This window comes from Mesoplodon densirostris, chromosome 2, assembly GCF_025265405.1.
Source record: "Mesoplodon densirostris isolate mMesDen1 chromosome 2, mMesDen1 primary haplotype, whole genome shotgun sequence".
In the NCBI taxonomy this organism is placed as follows: Eukaryota; Metazoa; Chordata; class Mammalia; order Artiodactyla; family Ziphiidae; genus Mesoplodon; species Mesoplodon densirostris.
In genome coordinates this window covers 69,126,990-69,152,667 of record NC_082662.1, presented here as the reverse complement: position 1 = coordinate 69,152,667, position 25,678 = coordinate 69,126,990, and the positions used below count along the sequence as shown (strand labels likewise).

At 35.8% G+C, this 25,678-nt stretch overlaps 1 protein-coding gene and 1 pseudogene across 3 annotated transcripts in view; one reads left to right on the top strand and one right to left on the bottom strand.

The window, feature by feature from the left end:
- PIGK (phosphatidylinositol glycan anchor biosynthesis class K) overlaps positions 1–25,678 on the top strand; it is a 150,204-nt gene that overhangs the window by 8,486 nt on the left and 116,040 nt on the right. For all 3 annotated transcript variants that reach the window (XM_060084670.1, XM_060084662.1, XM_060084655.1), the window contains exon 3: positions 4,526–4,617. In XM_060084670.1, the coding sequence (XP_059940653.1) occupies positions 4,526–4,617 (92 nt within the window). The remainder of the gene's footprint in view (positions 1–4,525; positions 4,618–25,678) is intronic.
- LOC132483579 (protein tyrosine phosphatase type IVA 1-like) lies at positions 18,026–18,521 on the bottom strand (annotated as a pseudogene).

Genomic DNA, 25,678 nt, shown 5'->3' with positions numbered 1-25,678 from the left:
TAATAGTGGTGAGAGTGGACATCCTTGTCTTTTTCCTGATCTTAGAGCAGATGCTTTCAGTTTTTCACCATTGAGAATGATCTTTGCTGTGGGTTTGTCATATATCGCCTTTATTGTGTTGAGGTAGGTTCCCTCTGTGCCCACTTTCTGTAGAGTTTTTATCATAAATGGGTGTTGAATTTTGTCAAAAGATTTTTCTGCATCAATTGAGATGATCATTTGGTTTTATTCTTTAATTTGTTAATATGGTGTTATCACATTGGTTGACTTACCTATATTGAAGAATCCTTGCATCCCTGGGATAAATCCCAGGTGCATGATCATGGTGTATGATCCTTTTAATATGTTGTTGGATTCTGTTTGCTAGTATTTTTTTGAGGTTTTTGCATCTATGTTCATCAGTGATATTAGTGTCTAATTTTCTTTCTTTGTGATATCTTTGTCTGGTTTTGGTATCAGGGTGATGATAGAACTTGTTTGGGAGTGTTCCTCCCTCTGCAATTTTTGGAAGAGTTTGAGAAGGATAAGTGTCAGCTCTTCTCTAAATGTTTGATAGAATTCACCTGTGAAGCCATCTGGTCCTGGGCTTTTGTTTGTTGGAAGATTTTTAATTACATTTTCAATTTCATTACTTGTGATAATCTATTTATATTTTCTATTTCTTTCTGGTTCTGTCTCTGGAGGTTGTGCTTTTCTAAGAATTTGTCCATTTCTTCCAGGTTGTCCATTTTATTGGCATACAGTTGCTTGTAGTAATCTCTCACAATCCTTTGTAGTTTTGCAGTGTCAGTTGTAATTTCTGCTTTTCCATTTCCAATTTTATTGATTTGAATCCTCTCCCTTTTTTTCTTGATGAGTCTGGCTAAAGGTTTATCAATTTTGTTTATCTTGTCAAACCACCAACTTTTAGTTTTATTTATCTTTGCTATTGTTTTCTTCATTTCTATTTTATTTATTTCTTGTCTGATCTCTATGATTTCTTTCCTTTTACTGCCTTTGGGATTTTTTTGTTCTTCTTTCCCAAGTTGCTTTAGGTATAAGGTTAGATTGTTTATTTGAGATTTTTCTTGTTTCTTGAAGTGAGATTGAATTGCTATAGTTTCCCTCTTAGAACTGCTTTTGCTGCATCCCATAGGTTTTGGGTCCTCGTGTTTTCGCAGTTATTTGTTTCTATGTATTTTCTGATTTCCTCTTTGATTCCTCAGTGATCTCTTGGTTATTTAGTAGCGTATTGTTTATCCTCCATGTGTTTGTGTTTTTAACAGTTTTTTTCCTGCAATTAATTTCTAATCTCATAGCGTTGTGGTCAGAAAAGGTGCTTGATACAACTTCAGTTTTCTTAAATTTACTGAGGCTTCATTGTTACCCAGGGTGCAGTCTATCGTGGAGAATGTTCTGTGTGCACTTGAGAAGAAATTGTATTCTGCTGCTTTTGGGTGGAATGTCCTATAAATATCAATTAAGTCTGTCTGGTCTGTTGTGTCATTTAAAGCTTCTGTTTCCTTATTTATTTTCTGTCTGGATGATCTGTCCATTGGTGTAAGTGGGGTGTTAAAGTCCCCCACTATTATTGTGTTAGTATTGATTTCCCCTTTTATGGCTGTTAGCATTTGCCTTATGTATTGAGTTGCTCCTATGTTGGGTGCATAAATATTTATAATTATATCTTCTTGGATTGATCCCTTGATCATTATGTAGTGTCCTTCCTTATCTCTTGTAACAGTCTTTATTTTAAAGTCTATTTTATCTGATAGGAGTATTGCTACTCCAGCTTTCTTTTGATTTCCATTTGCATGGAATATCTTTTTCCATCCCCTCACTTTCAGTCTGTATGTGTCCCTAGGTGTGAGGTGGGTCTCTTGTAGAGACATATATATGGGTCTTGTTTTTGTATCCATTCAGCCAGTCTGTATCTTTTGGTTGGAGCATTTAATCCATTTACATTCAAGGCAATTATCGATATGTATGTTACTATTACCATTTTCTTAATTGTTTTGTGTTTGTTTGTGGGTCTTTTTCTTCTCTTGTGTTTCCTGCTAGAGAAGTTCCTTTAGCATTTGTTGTAAAGCTGGTTTGGTGGTGCTGAATTCTCTTAGCTTTTGCTTGTCTGTAAAGCTTTTTATTTCTCCATTGAATCTGAATGAGATCCTTGCTTGGTAGAGTAATCTTGTTTGTAGGTTTTTCCCTTTCATCACTTTAAATATGTCCTGCCACTCCCTTCTGGTCTGCAGAATTTCTGCTGAAAAATCAGCTGATAACTTTATGGGGATTCCCTTGTATGTTATTTGTTGCTTTTCCCTTCCTGCTTTTAACATTTTTTCTTTGAATTTAATTTTAGTTTAATATGTGTCTTGACATGTTTCTCCTTGGGTTTTTACTGTCTGGGACTCACTGTGCTTCCTGAACTTTTGTGGCTATTTCCTTTCCCATGTTAGGGAAGTTTTCAACTATAATCTCTTCAAATATTTTCTCAGAGCTTTCTCTTTCTCTTCTTCTTCTTGGACCCCTATAGTTCACCTGTTGATGCGTTTAATGTTGTCCCAGAGGTCTCTGAGACTGTCCTTATTTCTCTTCATTCTTTTTTCTTTATTCTGCTCCTTGGCAGTTATCGCCACCATTCTATCTTCCAGCTCACTTATTTGTTCTTCTTCAATTATTCTGCTGTTGATTCCTTTCAGTGAGTTTGTTGTTCATCACTATTTGTTCTTTAGTTCTTCTAGGTCCTTGTTAAACATTTCTTGTATTTTCTTAATGCGTGCCATCATTCTGTTTCTGAGATTTTGGATCACCTTTACTATCATTACCCTGAATTTTTTTTTCAGGTAGGTTGCCTATTTCCTCTTCATTTATTTGGTCTTGTAGGTTACCTTGCTCCTTCATCTGTAACATATATTTTTGTCATCTCATTTTTTTTTTTTTTGATGAGTGCTGCTGTGTTCCTTTGTTGCTGGTTGTTTGGTGTGAGGCATCCAGCACTGGAATTTGCAGGCAGTTGGATGGAGCTGGGTCTTGGTGCCAAGATGAGCACCTCTGGGAGAGCTCACACTGATTAATATTCCCTGGGGTCTGAGGTTCTCTCGTAGTCCAGTGGTTTGGACTTGGCACTCCCACCACAGGAGATCAGGCCTGACCTCTGGCCCGATAATGCAGGGATTCCTCCTGTCCCCTTAGGTGTCTGAGGTCCTCCAGCAGCGCCTGGTAGGTGCTCTAGTTGTGAGGAGACACTAACTCTGCGTCTTCCTACTCTGCCATCTTGACTCCAATCAGAGGCTCCCTTGCTTACCAGTGAAAGCCAGTGCTCAGAGTTCATTGCAGCCCCTGGACTCGCTTCACAATCCTCCTCAGTACAGGAGTCTAGGCAGCCACTCAGCATGAGCTGAAAGCCATTTGCCATCCTCACAATGGCTAGAAATCTGCTTAAGGAAGCCTTCAGCCCAACAGAAACATCACAAACCTGATTTATGTTTTCTTATATTATGACAGAGGTTGAGCATCTTTAAGACTTTCATTGTCTATTTTTAATACTTTTGTTATGAAATGCTTGCTCTCATCCTTTGCCCATTTTTCAAAATTGGGCTGTTCATCTTTTTCTTATTGGGTTATAATTATTTCAAGTTTTTCATTTCTGTTAGGATTTTATGGTACATATTTTTTTATGTAGTCAAGAATTTTAGTCTTCTCCTTATTGGATTCCAGGTTGAAAATTCAGTTTAATAAAAAAGTCTTGTGGTTCCATCCTATTTACAGGGGCAAGAACATTTGTGGTGTTCTCAAAACTGTCGTTACACTTACTATCAGCAGAACAGTGTGGTAGGAGGTAGGAGGATGCTTAGTGGATGGATATATTACCAACTGATCCCCGTCTCTGGTTTCTCCTTTGGAATGAGCGTTCGAGAGGGCTGACTTTTGAGGCATGGCATTAGATTTTCCTAGTATCTTTGTTATCTTTTTTAAGGATCAGTTTGTCTTTAAGTGTAAAACTTGTTGAAATCATTTCTAGTTTTCTGTTCCGTTCAACAGCTTCTTTATAATGCATTCCCTTATGTGCATATAAACCTGTTTTCTATGCTTTGTTTTAGTCTCTCTCTTATGTTTTTCACAACTAAAATTAGGAAGCAATCCAGAGTGAAAGGAATATTATATAACCCAATGTAGTTAATATTCTTTTCTATTCCATGAAGAGATTATGGGCATTGTCTTTGGTTCTAAAGAATTTAATATTTTAGAAATAGGAACATTATAGAATCATAAATTGAGAGTAACTAAGTTGGTTCAGTATTTGATTAAATTCCCCAAAGCTTTGTTTTCTCTTAAGCTGAATGTGTTTTTAAGACTAGTTATGAAAGACCTTTTTCTAGAGAGATTGGTTTTATTGACCATTCTTTATGTGCTTTGCTGTTTCTAGTCCTGATTATGACATACTCTTTTTTTAGGCATCTCTATATCCTACTTAAAGAGAAGTAATTCTGTAACTCTGTAGCTTATTTTGATTCCTAAAAATAATATATTTGTTTTATTACTTTAGGTATGTACATCCCGATTCTGGTTTAATTATCGACATGTTGCAAATACTCTTTCTGTTTATAGAAGTGTCAAGAGGCTAGGTATTCCTGACAGGTAAGTATTCTTAATAAAGCTTAACTCTGATCCTCAGTGAAAATCACCTTTAGATGATATTATATTTGTGTTTTTGTGTTGCTTTTGAAAAACATAAAGAAACCTAATTTGAGGTTATTTTGTTGTTGTTAGAGCATAACTATCATGTATAAAATAGTTCTTACTTAAGAGCATAATGGCAAATTATATAAAACAACAATCAACACTAAGGTAAAAAGATTTGATAAAGTATAATTGTTCAGTGTCATTTATTTAATTATTCAATGCTTCAGTCTGGGTTTAATTGTAGGCAACAGAAGGCAATTCTGACCGTTTCAAGTAGAAAAGGTATTTATTGAAAGCATATTGATTAGTTTACCAAATTGCTGGGAAGGCTGAGGCCTTAAAGAGACAGGAATAAGAGAGACTACGTAACAGAAAAGACATATCTAAAAATCATGGCATAAAACCAGTCCAGTGATAGGAATGCACTTTGAATTGCTGATGGCTAGACTCAGCTACTACATTACTGCTACCATTGCCTCTGGAAACTTAATGTTGCTTCTGCGGCCTCCTGCCAAAATCTGACCTTTGCTGTCCCAGCTTCTTACTGTCTCTAGCTCTTAATTTAGAGTCCTTGGTGGGAATGTCATGTTGGCAGAATGTAGATTAAGTGCCCATGTCCATGCTGCAGGGGGGACAAGAAGAATGACTATGTGGCATTGTTAGGTTCTCTATAAGGAGAGGGGGGCTCTACCTTCTGTGAAGACTCATAAAGTGGTATATTCCCTAATTATATGAGGGAGCTCAGGTACTAAGCAGAACTTCCACACCTCCACCCCTAAATACCTGTCCTCTACATTTGGTTTGTCAGATATGATAGATCTATTTTTGCTACTTCCAAAGCAGTTATAGAAGAAATTGCAGCCAGTTCAGTTACTTAGGTTTGATTTACTTAGTCCTGTGTTCCTCTCTACCTGTGAGGCAGTGTGGAAAGAGCTTTGCAGTTAAACAGATCTGAGTTTGAGATCTGGGTTTAGTGGTGATTTTGGTTAATCATTTCGTGATACTAAGCCTATTTCCTTAGCTATTACATGGTAATGGTACTACCTTCTTTGCAGGATTTAGGTACTTACAGTAAAGTGAATAGAGATATGTATAAAGTGCTGCAGGAGAAGAAAGGAAGCAGGGCATGACTTAGGAAACAAAGTTATCTTACAGTCTATGTCAATAGATCATTTTAGCCTAAGAAGCTGACAACTATAGCCTTGGAGCTGTAATTTAATTCCTGTATTTCATCTGGAAGTTAAGGCGTCTTGGTAATACCATTTTAAAAAAGTACATTAAATTAAGTCTGAGAAAGGATGATTTGTTATATCAAGTTTAAGAATTATTCTTGTAATTAGCTGATTACTGTTATTTGTTAATTAGTTCTCAAATAGGTGTATGTGGTTAGTCTGTTGATTTTTTTTTTTTTTTTTTTTTTTTGCTGTACGCGGGCCTCTCACTGCTGTGGCCTCTCCCGTTGCGGAGCACAGGCTCCGGACACACAGGCTCCGCGGCCATGGCTCGCGGGCCCAGCCGCTCCGCGGCATGTGGGATCTTCCGGGATCGGGGCACGAACCCGTGTCCCCTGCATCGGCAGGCGGACTCTCAACCACTGCGCCACCAGGGAAGCCCTAGTCTGTTGATTTTTAACTGCCATTGCTTCTATACCCAATGCTCTCCTTCAGGGAATTACTATGCATGGTTTGGCAGTAGGTTTCACTTTGGTAAATGAGTCTTTGTCCTGTCTATAAGTCATTAGGATGTGTTTAAATGATTTAAGTAAGATTTAGAAGGACTTTTTAGAAATAGAATATAACTGTAGGATATATTTTATATATAATAATTAGTAAGTTTGTCCTTAGGTTTCTGAAGAATATTCTTTAAAAGCTTATTCCTGTTTCAAATGCTTTCCTGTCTACATCTCTGGTTATGAAGTCTTTGTTGGAGAATGAATTGGGGATTGAAACAGTTGATGATTTAAAACATTTGCTACTTAATAAAAAGCGATCAATAGAATAGATTCTATTTGGCTTTTAGTCTATTATCTTGAATACTCCTCTTCTTGGTGACTTATCTCACTTTACTCCTACCTGGAATTAAGTATAAAAATATAATTATAAGTAAATTTTAATCAGAAAGTAATAAACTATTATGAAATAACAGTTTGGAAACTTAAAATCATTGAGTGGTTTTCAGTTTTAAAGCTTGAATTTCAAAATACAGTTTGAATTTATTTTATACATTATGGAACATTTTCAAGTTAAAACAGTATTATCCTAGCTTCTGACATATATCATAGCTTCTCAGGCTGTGTATCCTGAGAAAAATGAGTGGTCACTGCATTGAATAAAAATTATGAGTAGAACTCTGTTTTGTTTTGTTTTACCTTATTTGCTTTTTAAAAGGAGCATTTTACTTGGTCTTGCAATGCAAAGTATTTGCATTTAGTTTTCCCATATACTTCAATAAGAAACTAGTTCATGTCAGAAATCATTTACCGAAACACATGACACAGATTATTGCCTTATATTGTGGAAGTTCACATCAATTCCTTAGATCCTGTTTGAAATGTCACATTAATTGTGTCAGTACTCTTGTTCTGATTTCTTTTTGATTTTCTGTCTGTATTTCACCTACTCCAACCATACTGAGCTATTCTCTTTGCCTGGAATGGTTGTCTATACTTCTAGCTCACTGCCAGCAAAACCTGGCCGTGATTCTGAATCACTCAAGGTACATGTTAAAAATACTGATTTCTCGGCTTCACCCCGGGAGATTCTAATTCACTCAATCTGAAGTGAGTCCTAGACATCAACTCTATATGTGGTTCTGGTGCACAGTCAAGTTAGGAAGCACAGTTGTAACTTTTACCTGACCTTCCAAATTCACTTTAGTACTTCAAAAAAGTATTCTTGACCTCCTTGTTTGCTTTTATAGTATCCTTTGTACTTTGATTATAACATGGTTATACTAATTATAGTATGTCTCCCTCATTAGATTATAAACTCCTTGAAGGGAACAAGAATTATATTTTATTTCACTTTGTACTTCTAGCATCTAGCACAGTACTTGGCACATAGTAGTGCTCAGTAGGTATTGGATAAATAAACTTGTGACTTGGAAATACTTTAACCAGTTAGGCAAAACAAACACAAGTCTGTACTTTAAAAGTAAAAACATTTCTGTCTTCTAAAGTGTGTTAGTCTAGTTTTTAGCAAATGTTAATGTTATAAAAGACTTTATAATACATAAGTTGCCAGAATTTTATAATACTGTATCAAAATATTGATTCAGAGAGGGGATCTTTTTTTTTTTTTTCTTTTTGCGGTATGTGGGCCTCTCACTGTTGTGGCCTCTCCCGTTGCGGAGCACAGGCTCCGGATGCGCAGGCCCAGCGGCCATGGCTCACGGGCCCAGCCGCTCCGCGGCATATGGGATCCTCCCAGACCGGGGCACGAACCCGTATCCCCTGCATCGGCAGGCGGACTCTTAACCACTGTGCCACCAGGGAGGCCCCCAGAGAGGGGATCTTAATGGTTATGGGGGAAAATAAAAAGACGTGCTCATAAGCGGTTCATAATTGCCCTCCACCTTATCTATTATCCTTTTCATATGTAGGTTCCATGGAGTTCAGGTGTCTTGCACTTTGTGCCCATGCTTTCTGTAACCTTACCCACCCTCAGAGATTTTGTTTTTCTTTGCCTGATTTAAGCTTCCTGAAACATTTCACTATTTTTAGGACATTTTATGTCCTCAAATACTTATTTTGTACTAAATCCCTGTTTTGCTACCTCCAGTATGCTTTAAATGCTTAAGATGAGGAAGGGAAAAGGCATTAAGCAGGGCTTAGGTTCTAAAGTCAGTATGTGAAGCAAAAATTGAGCTAAAATTTTTCTTGTGAAGTTTCTTAAATAGCACATAAAATCTTTCATCAAGTCTAACATAGCAGTTTTAGAGCAGTGCTAGAGCAAAGTACTGTTTTCTTTTTCTTTGGTGGAACATTTGATGAAGTGGTTCACTTAGGATTAAGGGACGTGTTATATGAAAAATAGCCATAGCCTTAACACTAGAATCGTGATGCTCATGCTATGAGAGGCACATGGGAATTGAGACTGAGGGAATGTAGAATTGTAGCTCCCATCTCATCTCATGTTTACTTTGGGGAATAAATGCATTGAGTAATAGGGTGGATGAAGTCTGTCTTTCCTTTTATTTTTTTTTGGCTCAATGCATAAGAATTAAGTTTATGGAGTTAAATGTGTATATAATTTTTCTTAAAATATGATTTAGCTCTGCTACAAGTTGGGTGGATATGAGTTTTTGTAACGATCCCTATCTGATAAACTATTTCTATAGTTAAATCCAGTAGCTTTTCTTTTTTTTAAATTTTTTTTTTATTGAAGTAGAGTTGATTTACAATGTTGTGTTAATTTCTGCTGTACAGTAAAGCGACTCATTGATGGTCCAGTAGCTTTTCTGACACTATTTTTTCCCTTACTCTGTATTTTAATCATTATGTGAGGTTAATATTCTTAATTTAAACCTTTATTCATCTCCCCTTACTCATAAACTCTTAGGGTATGCAAAATAAAGTTCAAATCCCTTATGCTGGAACTCAAGGCTTTTGCAATCTGTCCATATCTAATATTCTGATCATTTAATTTCAATTCCATATGCTCTAGCCAATACCTTCTTATAAGTCTCTGTTTTGGCCTCTGTCATTGCCTTACATTGGTCCTTCCGTCTACGGTTTTTTCCTTCCACCCTCCTTTCTAGTTTTCCTATGCCCAAATTCACTTCATACATTCCCTAACGCTTTCTCAGTCCTTCTTGCATAAATATTTTATTTGTACTTCTATCATGGCACTTTTTTGTATGTATTGATCTTATTTCTTTAAGGTAGGTTCTGATACTATTCCTCCCAGTACATTCTGTAATATATTGTGCAGAGTTGAATGAATGAATGAATGAATAGTATGCTAAAGATCCCTAGTTAAGTGGAACCTAATTGGTCTAGGTTAGAAAGGAAATATATAAGAATATTGCTTATTTATAGTCTCTTTAGATCTTTATTCTTTTTTTTTTTTTTTTTTTTTTTGTGGTACGCGGGCCTCTCACTGTTGTGGCCTCTCCCGTTGTGGAGCACAGGCTCCAGATGCACAGGCCCAGTGGCCATGGCTCACTGGCCTAGCCGCTCCACGGCATGTGTGATCTTCCCGGACCGGGACACGAACCCGTGTCCCCTGCATCAGCAGGCGGACTCTCAACCACCGCGCCACCAGGGAAGCCCTAGATCTTTATTCTTAAACTGCACTGAGCTAAAAGTGCTCTATAGTAGATTTTATAAACTATTCCCTGACTCCTACTTTTGGGATCCATGGGTGGGGTGATCTCACCAGGGAACTTCAGATTCATTTCTTTCTATGAGAAGTCTATAGAGTCTTGCCGAAGACAGGTTATTCCCTATCTTCCTACTGTTTAAGTTCCCTCAGAATGCACTTTTGAGTTTTTGGTCTCTTATTCTTTTTAACTTCTTTCTCAAGTAATAAATATTAGAAATAGAAATGTGAATTCTGGTAATGTTGTAAATTAAAAAAGAAGAAAAATCACTAACTGCCTGTTATTGTTGTTTTAAAAATCAGATTGGTAATATAGCTTTTGACAGTTATTTTTTATTCTGCTGTGGATTTGATCTTATACATAAGAAGATATTGTGTACGGTGGAACATTAATAAGATACTTCTGGAATTTTCTTGTATAATTTCTCATTAAAACAGTATGGAGAAGGGCATGGTCATTATGGTTCATTGGAGATGCTTGTGACTTTCCGATAAGGTCAGCCAAAATGGACCCCTATTTTTGGCCTCCTCCTCCATCCCCCCTGCAACACACATTCATTATTCACTGTCCACCATAATTCAGATACTGTGTTAGGGATTTTATAAAGAATTATTTATTCCTTGAACTTTTATGAGATAATCGCCTCCCCCCCTTTTTACATATTAAAAATGGTTACTCAGAATGGTTAAATGACTTGCTTAAGGTACATTAAAGACACTATTAAATAATAGAACCAGAATTTGAATTCAGGTGTTTGGACTTTATGGCTGGAGCATTTCTATTATTTCACAGCTATCTCCTCCCTAAGAAATTACAACAGGTAATATTTATGTAATATTTACAATTAGAGAATTCTTTTAATAACATGATCTCATGTTATTTTTATGGCAGTCCTATAGAGGTTGGTAAAATTATGCACACTGATCATTTAATACCTTATTTAATTAAAAAATATATATCTACATGTTGAATGTGGTGCTTATGAAAATCATATTAATTGAATAATATAAGGGACACCTTCCCATTTCCCTATTTTTTCCATAGTTTTTACTATTTTCTAAATCTTCATGATTTCATGCTTCATGTACTTCATGCTTCTGTACTTCAGCAGCTTTGTAGGTGTTCATTCCCTGTCTCTAGTCTCTTTCCCCCTCCAGCCCATCCTGCACACAGTTGTCAGAATTACCTTTCTCAGACACTGCTTTTATCTTTTAACTCCCACGATTAAGAACCTGCAATGACTGTTGTTTCTCTAAAAAAATCCAAAAATTTCAACCAGTGTTCAGTCTTTACTGCTTTGTTAATTACAACTTACTATGTTCATTTGTTGATTTGTTATGATGTCTACTACATAATATTTATTCACTCCTATTTCTATTTTTTTTTAACCATTCATCCCACTTAGAACACTTAGAATATCCTCTGTGCTGTCCTTTCCTACCCATATAGCTTTCTTTGCTTTGTGTCACCATGTAGAACTTTGCAGAGTATGCTGTACAGGGAGGGTACTGAGTGATATTTTTTAAACCATTACAGTTAATTTATAAAATTTTCTCAATAATTAAATATATAGTTAAAACTTTATTACTATTTTTATTTTATGATTTCACCTCCTTTTTTGTGAACAAAAGGACTAGAACAGTAAAGATAATATTAACTCATGCCTTTGAGTGTTCTGCTTCTTGTCTTCTGTCATTTCCCCACAGTTTTTTTTTCTCATATACTTTGTAAAAATACAAATAATAGTGTGTGAATATAGATACATATTCTGAGCAGTCTGTCATTTTATTCTCACGTTGGCAGCTGATCTGTCTGCCACTCCACGTGATGTTCTTGGTGAAGTTCATAATATCTTGAATAGGTAAACGGTTAGGATAGTTAAGAAGCTGAAATGTGCTCTGAGGAGGAGAATAGTGACAATGCTAAAAGGAGCATTTTGGCCACTGCTATCATGCTCTTATGTTTAGATAATAAGATCCATATTCAAGACTAAGGAGACCATTAAGGGTTTTATGGAGCAAAGGGGAAATTTCTTTATTGATTTGTAAATAGATAGAAGGGTTTTGGGCTGTTGAAGAAGTGAGAGATGCTTATTTTTCATCAATACCACAATGTCTTCATTCCTGACACTATCTTCATATCTGGGAATTTGATTTCCTTGACTTTGGTCTTCTTTTGAATTGTCTTGGGGTCTTGTTCTTCCATATTAAGTTTACAATCAGCTTGTCAAGTTCTTAAAATCCTTTTGGGATGTTTCATTTGCATTGGAGTGAGTTTTAGATTAATTTAGAGAGAATGGGCTTCTTTATGGTATTTTATCATTCAATTTATGAATAAGGTATATGTACATTTAATTATGTGTTTAACATCTTTCAACTAAGCTTTATAATTTTGTTTTTGTTTTTTTAAAACATATTGTCTTTTTTATTTTTATTTATTTATTTATTTATTTATTTATTTTTTGCGGTACGCGGGCCTCTCACTGTTGTGGCCACTCCCGTTGCAGAGCACAGGCTCCGGATGCGCAGGCTCAGCGGCCATGGCTCACGGGCCCAGCCGCTCCGCGGCACGTGGGATCTTCCCAGACCGGGGCACGAACCCGTATCCCCTGCATCGGCAGGCGGACTCTCAACCACTGCGCCACCAGGGAAGCCCCATATTGTCTTTTTAAAAAAAATAAATTTATTTATTTATTTACTTATTTTTGGCCCCGTTGGGTTTTCATTGCTGCGTGCGGGCTTTCTCTAGTTGCGGCGAGTGGGGGCTACTCTTTGTTGCGGTGTGTGGGCTTCTCATTGGGGTGGCTTCTCTTGTCATGGAGCACGGGCTGTAGGCACGCAGGCTTCAGTAGTTGTGGCACGCAGGCTCAGTAGTTGTGGCTTGCGGGCTCTAGAGCACAGGCTCCATAGTTGTGGCACATGGGCTTAGTTGCTCCGTGGCATGTGGGATCTTCCCTGACCAGGGCTCGAATCCGTGTCCCCTGCATTGGCAGGCGGATCTTAACCACTGCACCACCAGGGAAGTCCAAGCTTTATAATTTTGAATTTTTAGTTTTTGGTAGCATTTTTAGTTGTCATATTTTTTTGGTTGATACTGTAAGTGGTACCTTTTAAAAATACATTTTCTTACTTCTGATGCACATGCAGTTGGTTTTTGTGTATTGTTCTAGCAACTCACTGAACTCTTATTAATTTTAATAATTTGACTGTAAATTCTCTTTTGGCAGCCATAAAATCTAAATGACAGTTTTCTTCCTTTAAAATCTTTGTACCATAAATTTTTTTTTAATTCTTCAAAAGCTTTTCATATTTGAAAATTTGGGGATAAAAGTTGTCTTTAAAGGCCTCAAAATTAGTAGTTCAGGGAAATCCTTTATTTTACACATGAGAAAAATGTGTTCCTGAGCGGTAAAGTGACATTTAAGGTCAACAACTGTGTGGTGGCAGACCTAATGCTAGAATCCTTGTATAATGATTATATTATATTGTGTTGCCCAATTCATCAGTAGAAATAAGTGAAATATTGAAGAAAAAGGATAAATGAAAGCAATTAATTAAAAATAAGTATAACTGTTGATACATCTTAGGAAGTTGTTGTTTGCAGGATAACTCAGTATACTAGATTTACTATTGTAAACAGTAATCTAATAACCTTACCCAAATTACAGTAGCTTGTCTTCAGAGCTTTGTCCTATAATAAGCTTTCTCTAGAGCTGTCCATCTATTTTAGTTTGAAAATAACTCAGAAAATTATTTTTATTTTCACATTGGCCCTCCAATAGAGTGCACCTGTTGGTGTCTTATGTCAAGTTTTTATGTCAGAATGTGCAATAACTTGATTTCCTAAGTATTTGTGATGGCCTAGTTAAATAGTCTTGCTGAGTGATTATTTTAAAATCAATTATAAACCAATTTAAGATTCAGTGGCTTCCAAGGATTGTGTTGTAAATATAAAGAAATCACAATTTAGATTGGAGGCATTTAGCATAGTGTTTAAGAGTTCAAGCTCTTAAACTGTCTCTATTTGCTGATGACATACTATTATGTATAGAAAACACTAAAGAGACTCCACCAAAAAATTGTTAGAACTAATAAACAAAATCAGTAAAATTGCAGGTTACAAAATCAATATATGAAAATCTCTTATGCCTCTACTAATAACGAACTATCAGAAAGAGAAATTAAGAAAACAGTTCCATCAAGAACAATAAAATACCTAGGAATAAATTTAACCAAGGAGATAAAAGACCTGTATGCTGAGAACTATAAGACATTAATGAAAGAAATTGAAGAATACACAAATAAGTGGAAAGATAGTCTGTGTTTTGTGGACTGGAAGAATTAATACTGTTAAAATGTCTGTACTACCCAAAGCAGTGTGTACTACCCAAGTGTCTGTACTACCGAGTGAATTCCATATCAAAATTCCAATGGCATTTTTCACAGAAATAGTAAAAACAACCCTAAAGTTTGTATAAAACCACAAAAGACCCCAAATAGCCAAAGCGGTCTTGAGAAAGGAGAAAAAAGCTGGGGGCATCACACTCCCTGATTTCAAACTATATTAAAAAGCCATAATAATCAAAGCAGTATAGTATTGCATAAAAACAAATGCATAGACCAATGGAACAGAATAGAGAGCCCAGAAATAAATCCACACATATATGATCAGTTAATTTATGACAGAGGAGCTAAAAATATACAATGGGGAAAGGACAGTCTCTTCAATAAATGGTGCTGGGAAAACTAAACAGCTATATGTAAAAGATTGAAATTAGAACATTTTCTCACACCACATATAAAAATAAACTTAAAATGGATTAAAGACTTGAACGTAAGACCTGAAACCATAAAACTCCTAGAGGAAAACACTGGCAGTAAGCTGTTTGATGTTGGTCTTGGTGATGATTTTTTGGATTTGACGTCAAAACCAAAGGCGACAAAAGCAAAAATCAACAAGTGGGACTACATCAAACTAAAAAGCTTCTGTACAAAAGGAAACCATCCACAAGATGAAAAGGCAATCTACTGAATAGGAGAAAATATTTGCAAATCATCTGTCTGATAAGGGGTTAGTGATCAAAATATATAAAGAACTCGTAAACTCAATAGCAAAAAACCAAACAATCCAATCAAAAATGAGCAGAGGATCTGAACAGACATTTTCCAAAGAAGACATACAGATGGCCAATAAGTACATGAAAAGCTGCTCAACATCACTAAGCATCAGGGAAATGCAAAGAAAACCACAATGAGATATTATTGTAAATAATCTAGAGATGATTTAAAGTACAGGGAGGATATTGCTGTGTAGGTTAACATGCAAATACCAAGTCATTTTATATAAAGAACTAGAACATCTGTGGATTTTAGTAATCATAGGGATTCCTGGAACCAACCCCCTGCAGATACCCAGGAACAACTGTATTGGGGGACCAATAAAAGGAGCCTGATATGTTTGATGTCATATAACTTTGGGTAGGTGCTAGGTTGGTCTGAGAAATAGGAAGGAAGAAAGACAGTTGGTGGGGGTGGGATACACACTAATTTAATTTACTTCTTTTCCTTTCTTCTTTCTTTTCTCCTTTCCTTCTTCCTCCTTCCCTTTTCCAACCAACAGAATATATATTGAGAGCATATGTTGAGAGCATACGTATTTAGAATACACTTGCCAATTTTTGTAATTTCAACTGATGTGGGGATACAAGGAAGAGAAAAGGGCAGAGGAGTGAACTATAACTTCCATGAAAAACCTAAGTACTTGGCTGGTGACAGTGGGAGTGACCTCAGAATAAGTCAGACTCAACTTGACATTTCACCATGGAAAGTGGTAATAATAATAATAAGTATTTCCAAGAAATTTCTGAGAGATGATACAAACAATGTTGTAATTCTCTGTCATGTTATATCTGACTCAGGGATGTTAAAAGGATAAGTGAAATTAACATTTGTGAACGTAACTTGATTTCTTTGGAGAAAAGATATTTCACAGAGTTTTATATTAATGGTTTCTAAGAATTTGACCTGAGCATGAGTGGGAGATTACTCAATTCAGTAAAAGGTACCTTGACATTAAATCCTTATACCTACCCATTAACTTATATTTAATTATATCCATCTCCAAGGCTTCAACTCATGAAATTCAGATATGTTATTTCAGAAAGTAAAACTCGTATTAATCAGAACTTAATTTACCTAAACTGTCAGTTTTTTTCTACCATACTGGAAGCAAAGGACAATCAAATAAAATCATATTAGGGAGCTTGTTCTACAAATATATTTTCAGATTTATTCTGGACAAGTAAAAGCTAACTTAATATTCTGTACTTTTTCTATCTATTTTGTTATATTTAATAAAAATAGATATTCAAATGTTAGCTTTGATATACTGATAAAGATTTTTATTTAGTAGATTGATTGTACTTATTCAAGAAAGTAGTTTAGATATTGTCTTTTTTTTCCCCATTTCATTATTTATTTAGATGTTTAGCTCTCGCACTAGATTTTTACAAACTGGTGAACACTGACAAATTATTTGTCTCACAGAACTATAACCACATATTACAAGACAATATAAGTATGTGGTCAAACTAACATTAATATACATCACCATTTGATCAGTTTCATAATAAACTATCAAGTATCCAAGTATTGAGTTACACAGCTCAAAAGGCATATAAAAATTAGATGTCTGCTCAGTTCACTAGCAGAAACCCACTTAAAAAATTTATTTATTTATTTATGGCTGCGTTGGGTCTTCACTGCTGTGCACAGGATTTATCTAGTTGGGGCAAGCAGGGACTACTCTTCGTTGCAGTGCTTGGGCTTCTCATTGCGGTGGCTTCTCTTGTTGCGGAGCATGGGCTCAGTAGTTGTGGCTCATGGGCTCCAGAGTGCAGGCTCAGTATTTGTGGCACATGGGCTTAGTTGCTCCGTGGCATGTGGGATCTTCCCAGACCAGGGATTGAACCCATGTCCCCTGCATTGGCAGGCGGACTCTTAACCACTGCACCACCAGGGACGTCCCCACTTCTTTTTTTTAAAAGGGAGGTTGGGAAGAGAAGAAATAAAAGCACATTTCAAACAAAAATAATAGCTGGTAAACAACTTCCAGTAGGTATGGAAAAATAACAAGAATTTCAAAAATTTTATGACTAAGAATTAGCTACAATAACAAAACATCGTTAAAAAATATTTACTAAATTAAAGAGCATATTCTACATTATTCTATACAAGGTAAAGGCAGTATCTTACTAGAAATATTTAATAGCCCTCTCTTGTTCCTTTTTAGGCTCTTCCTGTTAAGTGGCACACAAAAGTGCAAACATTAAAATAATTGTAAAGCTTTTTTGCTTGGAGATGTTAAAGATATACTTCTATATACAATGTAGATTTTCAAAATGCAGATTTTCCATAACAGCACAAATGAGATTTACGGAAAGATATTAAATAACACCATATGACTTGGTAAAAAATTTAACAAAAATCAATGGTTATGCAAACCTGATGTATATTGGTATGAATGTGGGCAAATGTAAAAGTAAAGTGAGCAAGGAAATAACTATATAAGCCCTGCTTTCAATGTAAGAAATGACTGAAGCAGTAAACCACATAAGATCTAGAGTATTCTTAGTTCCTAGGGTTTTATAGTTCTATATGATACTAAAAAATATACAAGTGTTACACTGGATATTTTCGTACCTAATCTTTCTAAATTTCTTATGCATTGAAAAGATTCTGGCTTGGGAATAGATTTAAAGACTTATAACTCAGTACTGCATGAGTTCGGGAATTGGAACAAATGATAAACAAATTTGAAATGCTGAACAGCAAGAATCTTTTGCTAAGTGTCCAAATACGTTGATCGTAACCTAAACATAGAAGTTCTGTCAAGCAGGTAAACTGGGAAAATTGCTTTTCAATACTCTTGTAAAAGCTTCATTAGACTTGTTCACTGAGCCAACTTCTTGGCTAATATGTGCAACAAATTAGGTCCTGTTTGAAGTTCTACTTCCAAGACAACAGCATCAAACACCTCAGTTTTATTGACCATTGAAGTCTTTGCAGCACAAACACATTTGAGAATGATACTTCTCTAAGTACAAAAGTTGCTTGATGTTAAAATCTCCATGCTGCTTTTGTTTTCTGATCTGTACTGCATCTTCCTGTTTCATTCCGTCTTCTATTAATGCTAGGGTAACAAGCAGTGGAGCTGTTCCAAGGCTTGCAACACAGTGAACAGCAGTATAGTAACCAGGTTCTTCATAAAACTTGATTTCACAAGACGTAACTAGCCATCAACAATAAGGTTGGATGGTGGTGCACCTTCATGGAAAGGCCAGTCAAGAACATGGATGCCTTCTTTTTCCTTAAGAGCAGTGTCGTACATTGCTTCACATACTCTTACTATTGTGGTAATCCATATTTCTTAAGTTTCTCAATAACTTTGTTCAAGGTCTCTTTGGTTGGATTGTGTATAATAAGAAAAATGTTCTTGTATGTGCCTTCAGTGGGAGTTGGGCAGTTCATGCAAGACATGTTAATTTAGTCAAAAAATACTTATTAGGGCTATGAAAGAATTAAACAAATTGAATACAGAAATGATGTAAAGAAACTTCAGCTTATTCCGCTTGAAATTCTCAGTGCTTTGAGTATGAAGTTGGGAATAATGGGGAATGAGATGAACCTTCTAAGAAGAAGAAAGTCTTCAATCCTGTAATACTGAGCAACAGAGAGGAAGTGTTTTGAGGCTCACCCTGTCTAGGTCAGAACTGGAAAATGCTCTGTGGATTTCAGTTCAACACTTCTGTGTCCAGGTAACTGCTCTTATGTAGCTTCTTGGTGGAGGTGGTAATGAATTTCTACAGCTCTCATGTCCTCATAAAGGTCATGCTGTGCTTGGCAGTAATCTTCACTGACCTTCAGAAACTCCGTAAATGTGTGATGACAGAAAGGATTATGTTTACTCATTGAAAACTGTGGCCTAATCATGCAGTGGGTACCAAAGTGGCAGCGACACAGGCAGCTGCGGCTGCAGCTGCAGGGTGGGGCTCCGTGGTGGTCGGTTGCAGGGTGGAGACAGTGCAGGTGTTGACAGAGGCAGCAGGCAGGTATTGGGTTTTGAAAAATAGTTGAAATCAGAACGTTCCATTCCCCAAGCATTCTTTGTCTGATTTTATCATAATTAAAAGGAGACTTTGGGAATATTTTTCAGTTTTTTTAAAGGTGAAAACAGACTTAAAATCTGTAGCTCTAAAATTAAATGATTTGCTTATTTAAAGTTTTAAAAATATTTGTAATGAAGTTTAAAGGATAAATTTCATTGAGTCATGAAAAATGGAAATACTGAAATGAGATTTTTATGAGGAAGGTGATGTCCCCTTAATATTTGTTGATGTGAGTATAGAAATTATTACAGATTTTCTTTTGGCTCTGCTTACTATTTGGGAGTGAAAGTGGAGTGAAAGGCAATGTATTCCATTCTGCCAAAGAATGTAGTAGTGGGTGGAAAGTGTGTGGACTTTGAAATCAAATCTCATCTCTTCTGCTTACTAGTCATGCAGCTTTGGGCAAGTGATCTGCCCTCACTGAATGTCCTTATCTTTAGAATGGAGACAATAATAGTCTTCACGGGATTGTTGTGATTTAGTGAGAATTAAGTATCTGAAAAGACTGCAGCACAATACCTGTCACACAGTAAACTCAACAAATATTTGTTTCCATCATCTTGTCATCTTACCCTGTTTCCATTTTTCCATAGCTTCTAATCTTATTTTTTTATAATCTTATTGAAATATGAAATCCAAAGTTGATAATTTGGGTAAAATAGTAAGTGCACAATTTAATATAGAATGGTTAAGTCAAATTTATGTCAATTAACACCATTATAATGCTTTAAAAATTGTTGAATTATATTTACTTGAGATTTATTATTATCTTCCAGTTAATTATCCTTTTATTTTATCTGTCATAGTCTCCATTTATATTTTTCCTCTAATTTTCATCCTAGTTGACTTTTTGATCGAATTGAAGAACAAAAGTGGTAGTAAAATACTTTTCACTATCTATCCGTGTTGTGTCTCTGTATTTTATTCTTTGCCAAATAGATTTTAAAAAACTGATAAAAGTGATACCTCAGAAGCATAGCCATCCAAGTCTTCTTAAAGAAAAGAATATCTAAACTTAATTCTTAAGAATATCTTTCTTAGTGCCCAGAGAAAATAAGAGGACCTTTTCATTTACTTGCCATTCGAGAATAGAAATGTACCAGAGAAGGCTTATTAATGATGTTTGCATATATTTTTCACACAAAATGTGCAGTTCAGGCATTGTGGTCAAGTTCTAGGAAACTGTTTGTAGCATCCTAGTGAGGTTACATATAGACTGCTAAAATCTACTGATGTTAAGCAAGATTCCAAGATACTTGTCATAAAAGTAGATGAGTTGGGGAGACTGATTAAGTCAGTACAGATCATTCCTGGAAAAATAACAAAAGTAAAATTTTTGTTAAACATGAGAATATGTGAAAGATTGCATATATTGATTTCCATTATGATGGATTGTATACAATATATCAAATTGTATCCTATGTCTTTTGACAAAAGTAGATTATACTAGATCAGTGGATGTAACATTCTTTTTTTTTCTTTTATTAACTTTATTAACTGAATCTTGCCAGTGAATTTAAAATGTTATTTTTTCTGAACAACTAAATACAGAACTCAATACCTTTAATTGTTCTTCGAATTAACTGCATTTGATCCAGTACTTTAACTTTTACAAACTACTTCATAACACTCTACTCAGGTTATTTCTGTTTCATTAGTATGTCATTTATTGCACAAAGCTTAATATTATGCTTTATTTATTTATCACACATTCCTCTGTTAAAAATAGACATAATTTCTAGAGGGAATGATAAGGTAAGAAAGTTTTATCTAATATTGATGACCTGTTTTCCCAGGAAACCATTAGCATCTAATGCTATTACAGCTAGAATAAAAAAACAAATTTAGTGGACCCCAATAAATGCACCTTTGGGTCATGAAAATCTTATTATTATGCACATTTTACACTGAATTTAACCATTCACTAGGAAACCAAAATGGAAACTTTTTTTTTTTTCCATTTTTTTTATTAGTTTCTGCTTTATAACAAAGTGAATCAGTCATACATATACATCTGTTCTCACATCCCCTCCCTCATGCATCTCCCTCCCTCCCACCCTCCCCATCCCTCCCCTCCAGGCAGTCACAAAGCACCGAGCTGATCTCCCTGTGCTCTGCGGCTGCTTCCCACTATCTATCTACCCTACGTTTGGTAGTGTATATATGTCCATGCCTCTCTTTCGCTTTATCACAGCTTACCCTTCCCCCTCCCCATATCCTCAAGTCCATTCTCAAGTAGGTCTGTGTCTTTATTCCCGTTTTACCCCTAGGTTCTTCATGACATTTTTTTTTTCTTATATTCCATATATATGTGTTAGCATACGGTATTTGTCTTTCTCTTTCTGACTTACTTCACTCTGTATGACAGACTCTAGGTCCATCCACCTCATTACAAATAGCTCAATTTCATTTCTTTTTATGGCTGAGTAATATTCCATTGTATATATGTGCCACATCTTCTTTATCCATTCATCCGATGATGGACACTTAGGTTGTTTCCAGCTCCGGGCTATTGTGAATAGAGCTGCAATGAACATTTTGGTACATGTCTCTTTTTGAATTATGGTTTTCTCAGGGTATATGCCTAGTAGTGGGATTGCTGGATCATATGGTAGTTCTATTTTTAGTTTTTTAAGGAACCTCCATACTGTTCTCCATAGTGGCTGTACCAATTCACATTCCCACCAGCAGTGCAAGAGTGTTCCCTTTTCTCCACACCCTCTCCAGCATTTATTGTTTCTAGATTTCTTGATGATGGCCATTCTGACTGGTGTGAGATGATATCTCATTGTAGTTTTGATTTGCATTTCTCTAATGATTAATGATGTTGAGCATTCTTTCATGTATTTGTTGGCAGTCTGTATATCTTCTTTGGAGAAATGCCTATTTAAGTCTTCTGCCCATTTTTGGATTGGGTTGTTTGTTTTTTTGCTATTGAGCTGCATGAGCTGTTTATAAATTTTGGAGATTAATCCTTTGTCAGTTGTTTCATTTGCAAATATTTTCTCCCATTCTGAGGGTTGTCTTTTGGTCTTGTTTATGGTTTCCTTTGCTGTGCAAAAGCTTTGAAGTTTCATTAGGTCCCATGTGTTTATCTTTGTTTTTATTTCCATTTCTCTAGGAGGTGGGTCCAAAAGGATCTTGCTGTGATTTATGTCATAGAGTGTTCTACCTATGTTTTCCTCTAAGAGTTTGATAGTTTCTGGCCTTACATTTAAGTCTTTAATCCATTTTGAGCTTATTTTTGTGTATGGTGTTAGGGAATGATCTAATCTCATACTTTTACATGTCCCTGTCCAGTTTTCCCAGCACCACTTATTGAAGAGGCTGTCCTTTCTCCACTGTACATTCCTGCCTCCTTTATCAAAGATAAGTTGGCCATATGTGCGTGGGTTTATCTCTGGGCTTTCTATCCTGATCCACTGATCTATCTTTCTGTTTTTATGCCAGTACCACACTGTCTTAATTACTGTAGCTTTGTAGTATAGTCTGAAGTCAGGGAGCCTGATTCCTCCAGCTCCTTTTTTCGTTCTCAAGATTGCTTTGGCTATTCGGGGTCTTTTGTTTTTCCAAACAAATTTTGAAATTTTTTGTTCTAGTTCTGTGAAAAATGCCAGTGGTAGTTTGATAGGGATTGCATTGAATCTGTAGATTGCTTTGGGTAGTAGAGTCATTTTCACAATATTGATTCTTCCAATCCAGGAGCATGGTATATCTCTCCATCTGTTTGTATCATCTTTAATTTCTTTCATCAGTGTCTTATAATTTTCTGCATACAGGTCTTTTGTCTCCTTAGGTAGGTTTATTCCTAGATATTTTATTCTTTTTGTTGCAATGGTAAATGGGAGTGTTTTCTTGATTTCATTTTCAGATTTTTCATCATTAGTGTACAGGAATGCCAGAGATTTCTGTACATTAATTTTGTAACCTGCTACTTTACCAAATTCATTGATTAGCTCTAGTAGTTTTTCGGTAGCATCTTTAGGATTCTCTATGTATAGTATCATGTCATCTGCAAACAATGACAGCTTTACTTCTTCTTTTCCGATTTGGATTCCTTTTATTTCCTTTTCTTCTCTGATTGCTGTGGCTAAAACTTCCAAAACTAGGTTGAATAAGAGTGGTGAGAGTGGGCAGCCTTGTCTTGTTCCTGATCTTAGTGGAAATGGTTTCAGTTTCTCACCATTGAGGACAATGTTGGCTGTGGGTTTGTCATATATGGCCTTTATTATGTTGAGGAAAGATCCCTCTATGCCTACTTTCTGCAGGGTTTTTATCATAAATGGGTGTTGAATTTTGTCGAAAGCTTTCTCTGCATCTATTGAGATGATCATATGGTTTTTCTCCTTCAACTTGTTAATATGGTGTATCACATTGATTGATTTGCGTATATTGAAGAATCCTTGCATTCCTGGAATAAACCCCACTTGATCATGGTGTATGATCCTTTTAATGTGCTGTTGGATTCTGTTTGCTAGTATTTTGTTGAGGATTTTTGCATCTATGTTCATCAGTGATATTGGCCTGTAGTTTTCTTTTTTGTGACATCCTTGCCTTGTTTTGGTATCAAGGTGATGGTGGCCTCGTAGAATGAGTTTGGGAGTGTTCCTTCCTCTGAAATTGTTTGGAAGAGTTTGAGAAGGATGGGTGTTAGCTCTTCTCTAAATGTTTGATAGAATTCGCCTGTGAAGCCATCTGGTCCTGGGCTTTTGTTTGATGGAAGATTTTTAATCACAGTTTCAATTTCAGTGCTTGTGATTGGTCTGTTCATATTTTCTATTTCTTCCTGATTCAGTCTTGGCAGGTTGTGCATTTCTAAGAATTTGTCCATTTCTTCCAGGTTGTCCATTTTATTGGCATAGAGTTGCTTGTAGTAATCTCTCATGATCTTTTGTATTTCTGCAGTGTCAGTTGTTACTTCTCCTTTTTCATTTCTAATTCTATTGATTTGAGTCTTCTCCCTTCTTTTCTTGATGAGTCTGGCTAATGGTTTGTCAATTTTGTTTATCTTCTCAAAGAACCAGCTTTTAGTTTTGTTGATCTTTGCTATCGTTTCCTTCATTTCTTTTTCATTTATTTCTGATCTGATCTTTATGATTTCTTTCCTTCTGCTAGCTTTGGGGGTTTTTTGTTCTTCTTTCTCTAATTGCTTTAGGTGCAGGGTCAGGTTGTTTGCTCGAAATGTTTCCTGTTTCTTAAGGTGGGATTGTATTGCTATAAACTTCCCCCTTAGAACTGCTTTTGCTGCATCCCATAGGTTTTGGGTTGTTGTGTCTCCATTGTCATTTGTTTCTAGGTATTTTTTAATTTCCTCTCTGATTTCTTCAGTGATCACTTCGTTATTGAGTAGTGTATTGTTTAGCCTCCATGTGTTTGTATTTTTTACAGATCTTTTCCTGTAATTGATGTCTAGTCTCATAGCATTGTGGTCGGAAAAGATACTTGATACAATTTCAATTTTCTTAAATTTACCAAGGCTTGATTTGTGACCCAAGATATGATCTATCCTGGAGAATGTTCCATGAGCACTGGAGAAAAATGTGTATTCTGTTGTTTTTGGATGAAATGTCCTATAAATATCAACTAAGTCCATGTTGTTTAATGTATCATTTAAAGCTTGTGTTTCCTTATTTATTTTCATTTTGGACGATCTGTCCATTGGTGAAAGTGGGGTGTTAAAGTCCCCTACTATGATTGTGTTACTGTCGATTTCCCCTTTTATGGCTGTTAGTATTTGCCTTATGTATTGAGGTGCTCCTATGTTGGGTGCATAAATATTTACAATTGTTATATCTTCTTCTTGGATCGATCCCTTGATCATTATGTAGTGTCCTTCTTTGTCTCTTCTAATAGTCTTTATTTTAAAGTCTATTTTGTCTGATATAAGAATTGCTACTCCAGCTTTCTTTTGATTTCCATTTGCATGGAATATCTTTTTCCATCCCCTTACTTTCAATCTGTATGTGTCTTTAGGTCTGAAGTGGGTCTCTTGTAGACAGCATATATATGGGTCTTGTTTTTGTATCCATTCAGCCAGTCTGTGTCTTTTGGTGGGAGCATTTAGTCCATTTACATTTAAGGTAATTATTGATATGTATGTTCCTATTCCCATTTCTTTAATTGCTTTGGGTTCGTTATTGTAGGTATATTCCTTCTGTTGTGTTTCTTGCCTAGAGAAGTTCCTTTAGCATTTGTTGTAAAGCTGGTTTGGTGGTGCTGAACTCTCTCAGCTTTTGCTTGTCTGTAAAGGTTTTAATTTCTCCATCAAATCTGAATGAGATCCTTGCTGGGTAGAGTAATCTTGGCTGCAGGTTTCTCTCCTTCATCACTTTAATTATGTCCTGCCACTCCCTTCTGGCTTGTAGAGTTTCTGCTGAGAGATCAGCTGTTAACCTGATGGGGATTCCCTTGTGTGTTATTTGTTGTTTTTCCCTTGCTGCTTTTAATATGATTTCTTTGTGTTTAATTTTTGACAGTTTGATTAATATGTGTCTTGGTGTATTTCTCCTTGGATTTATTCTGTATGGG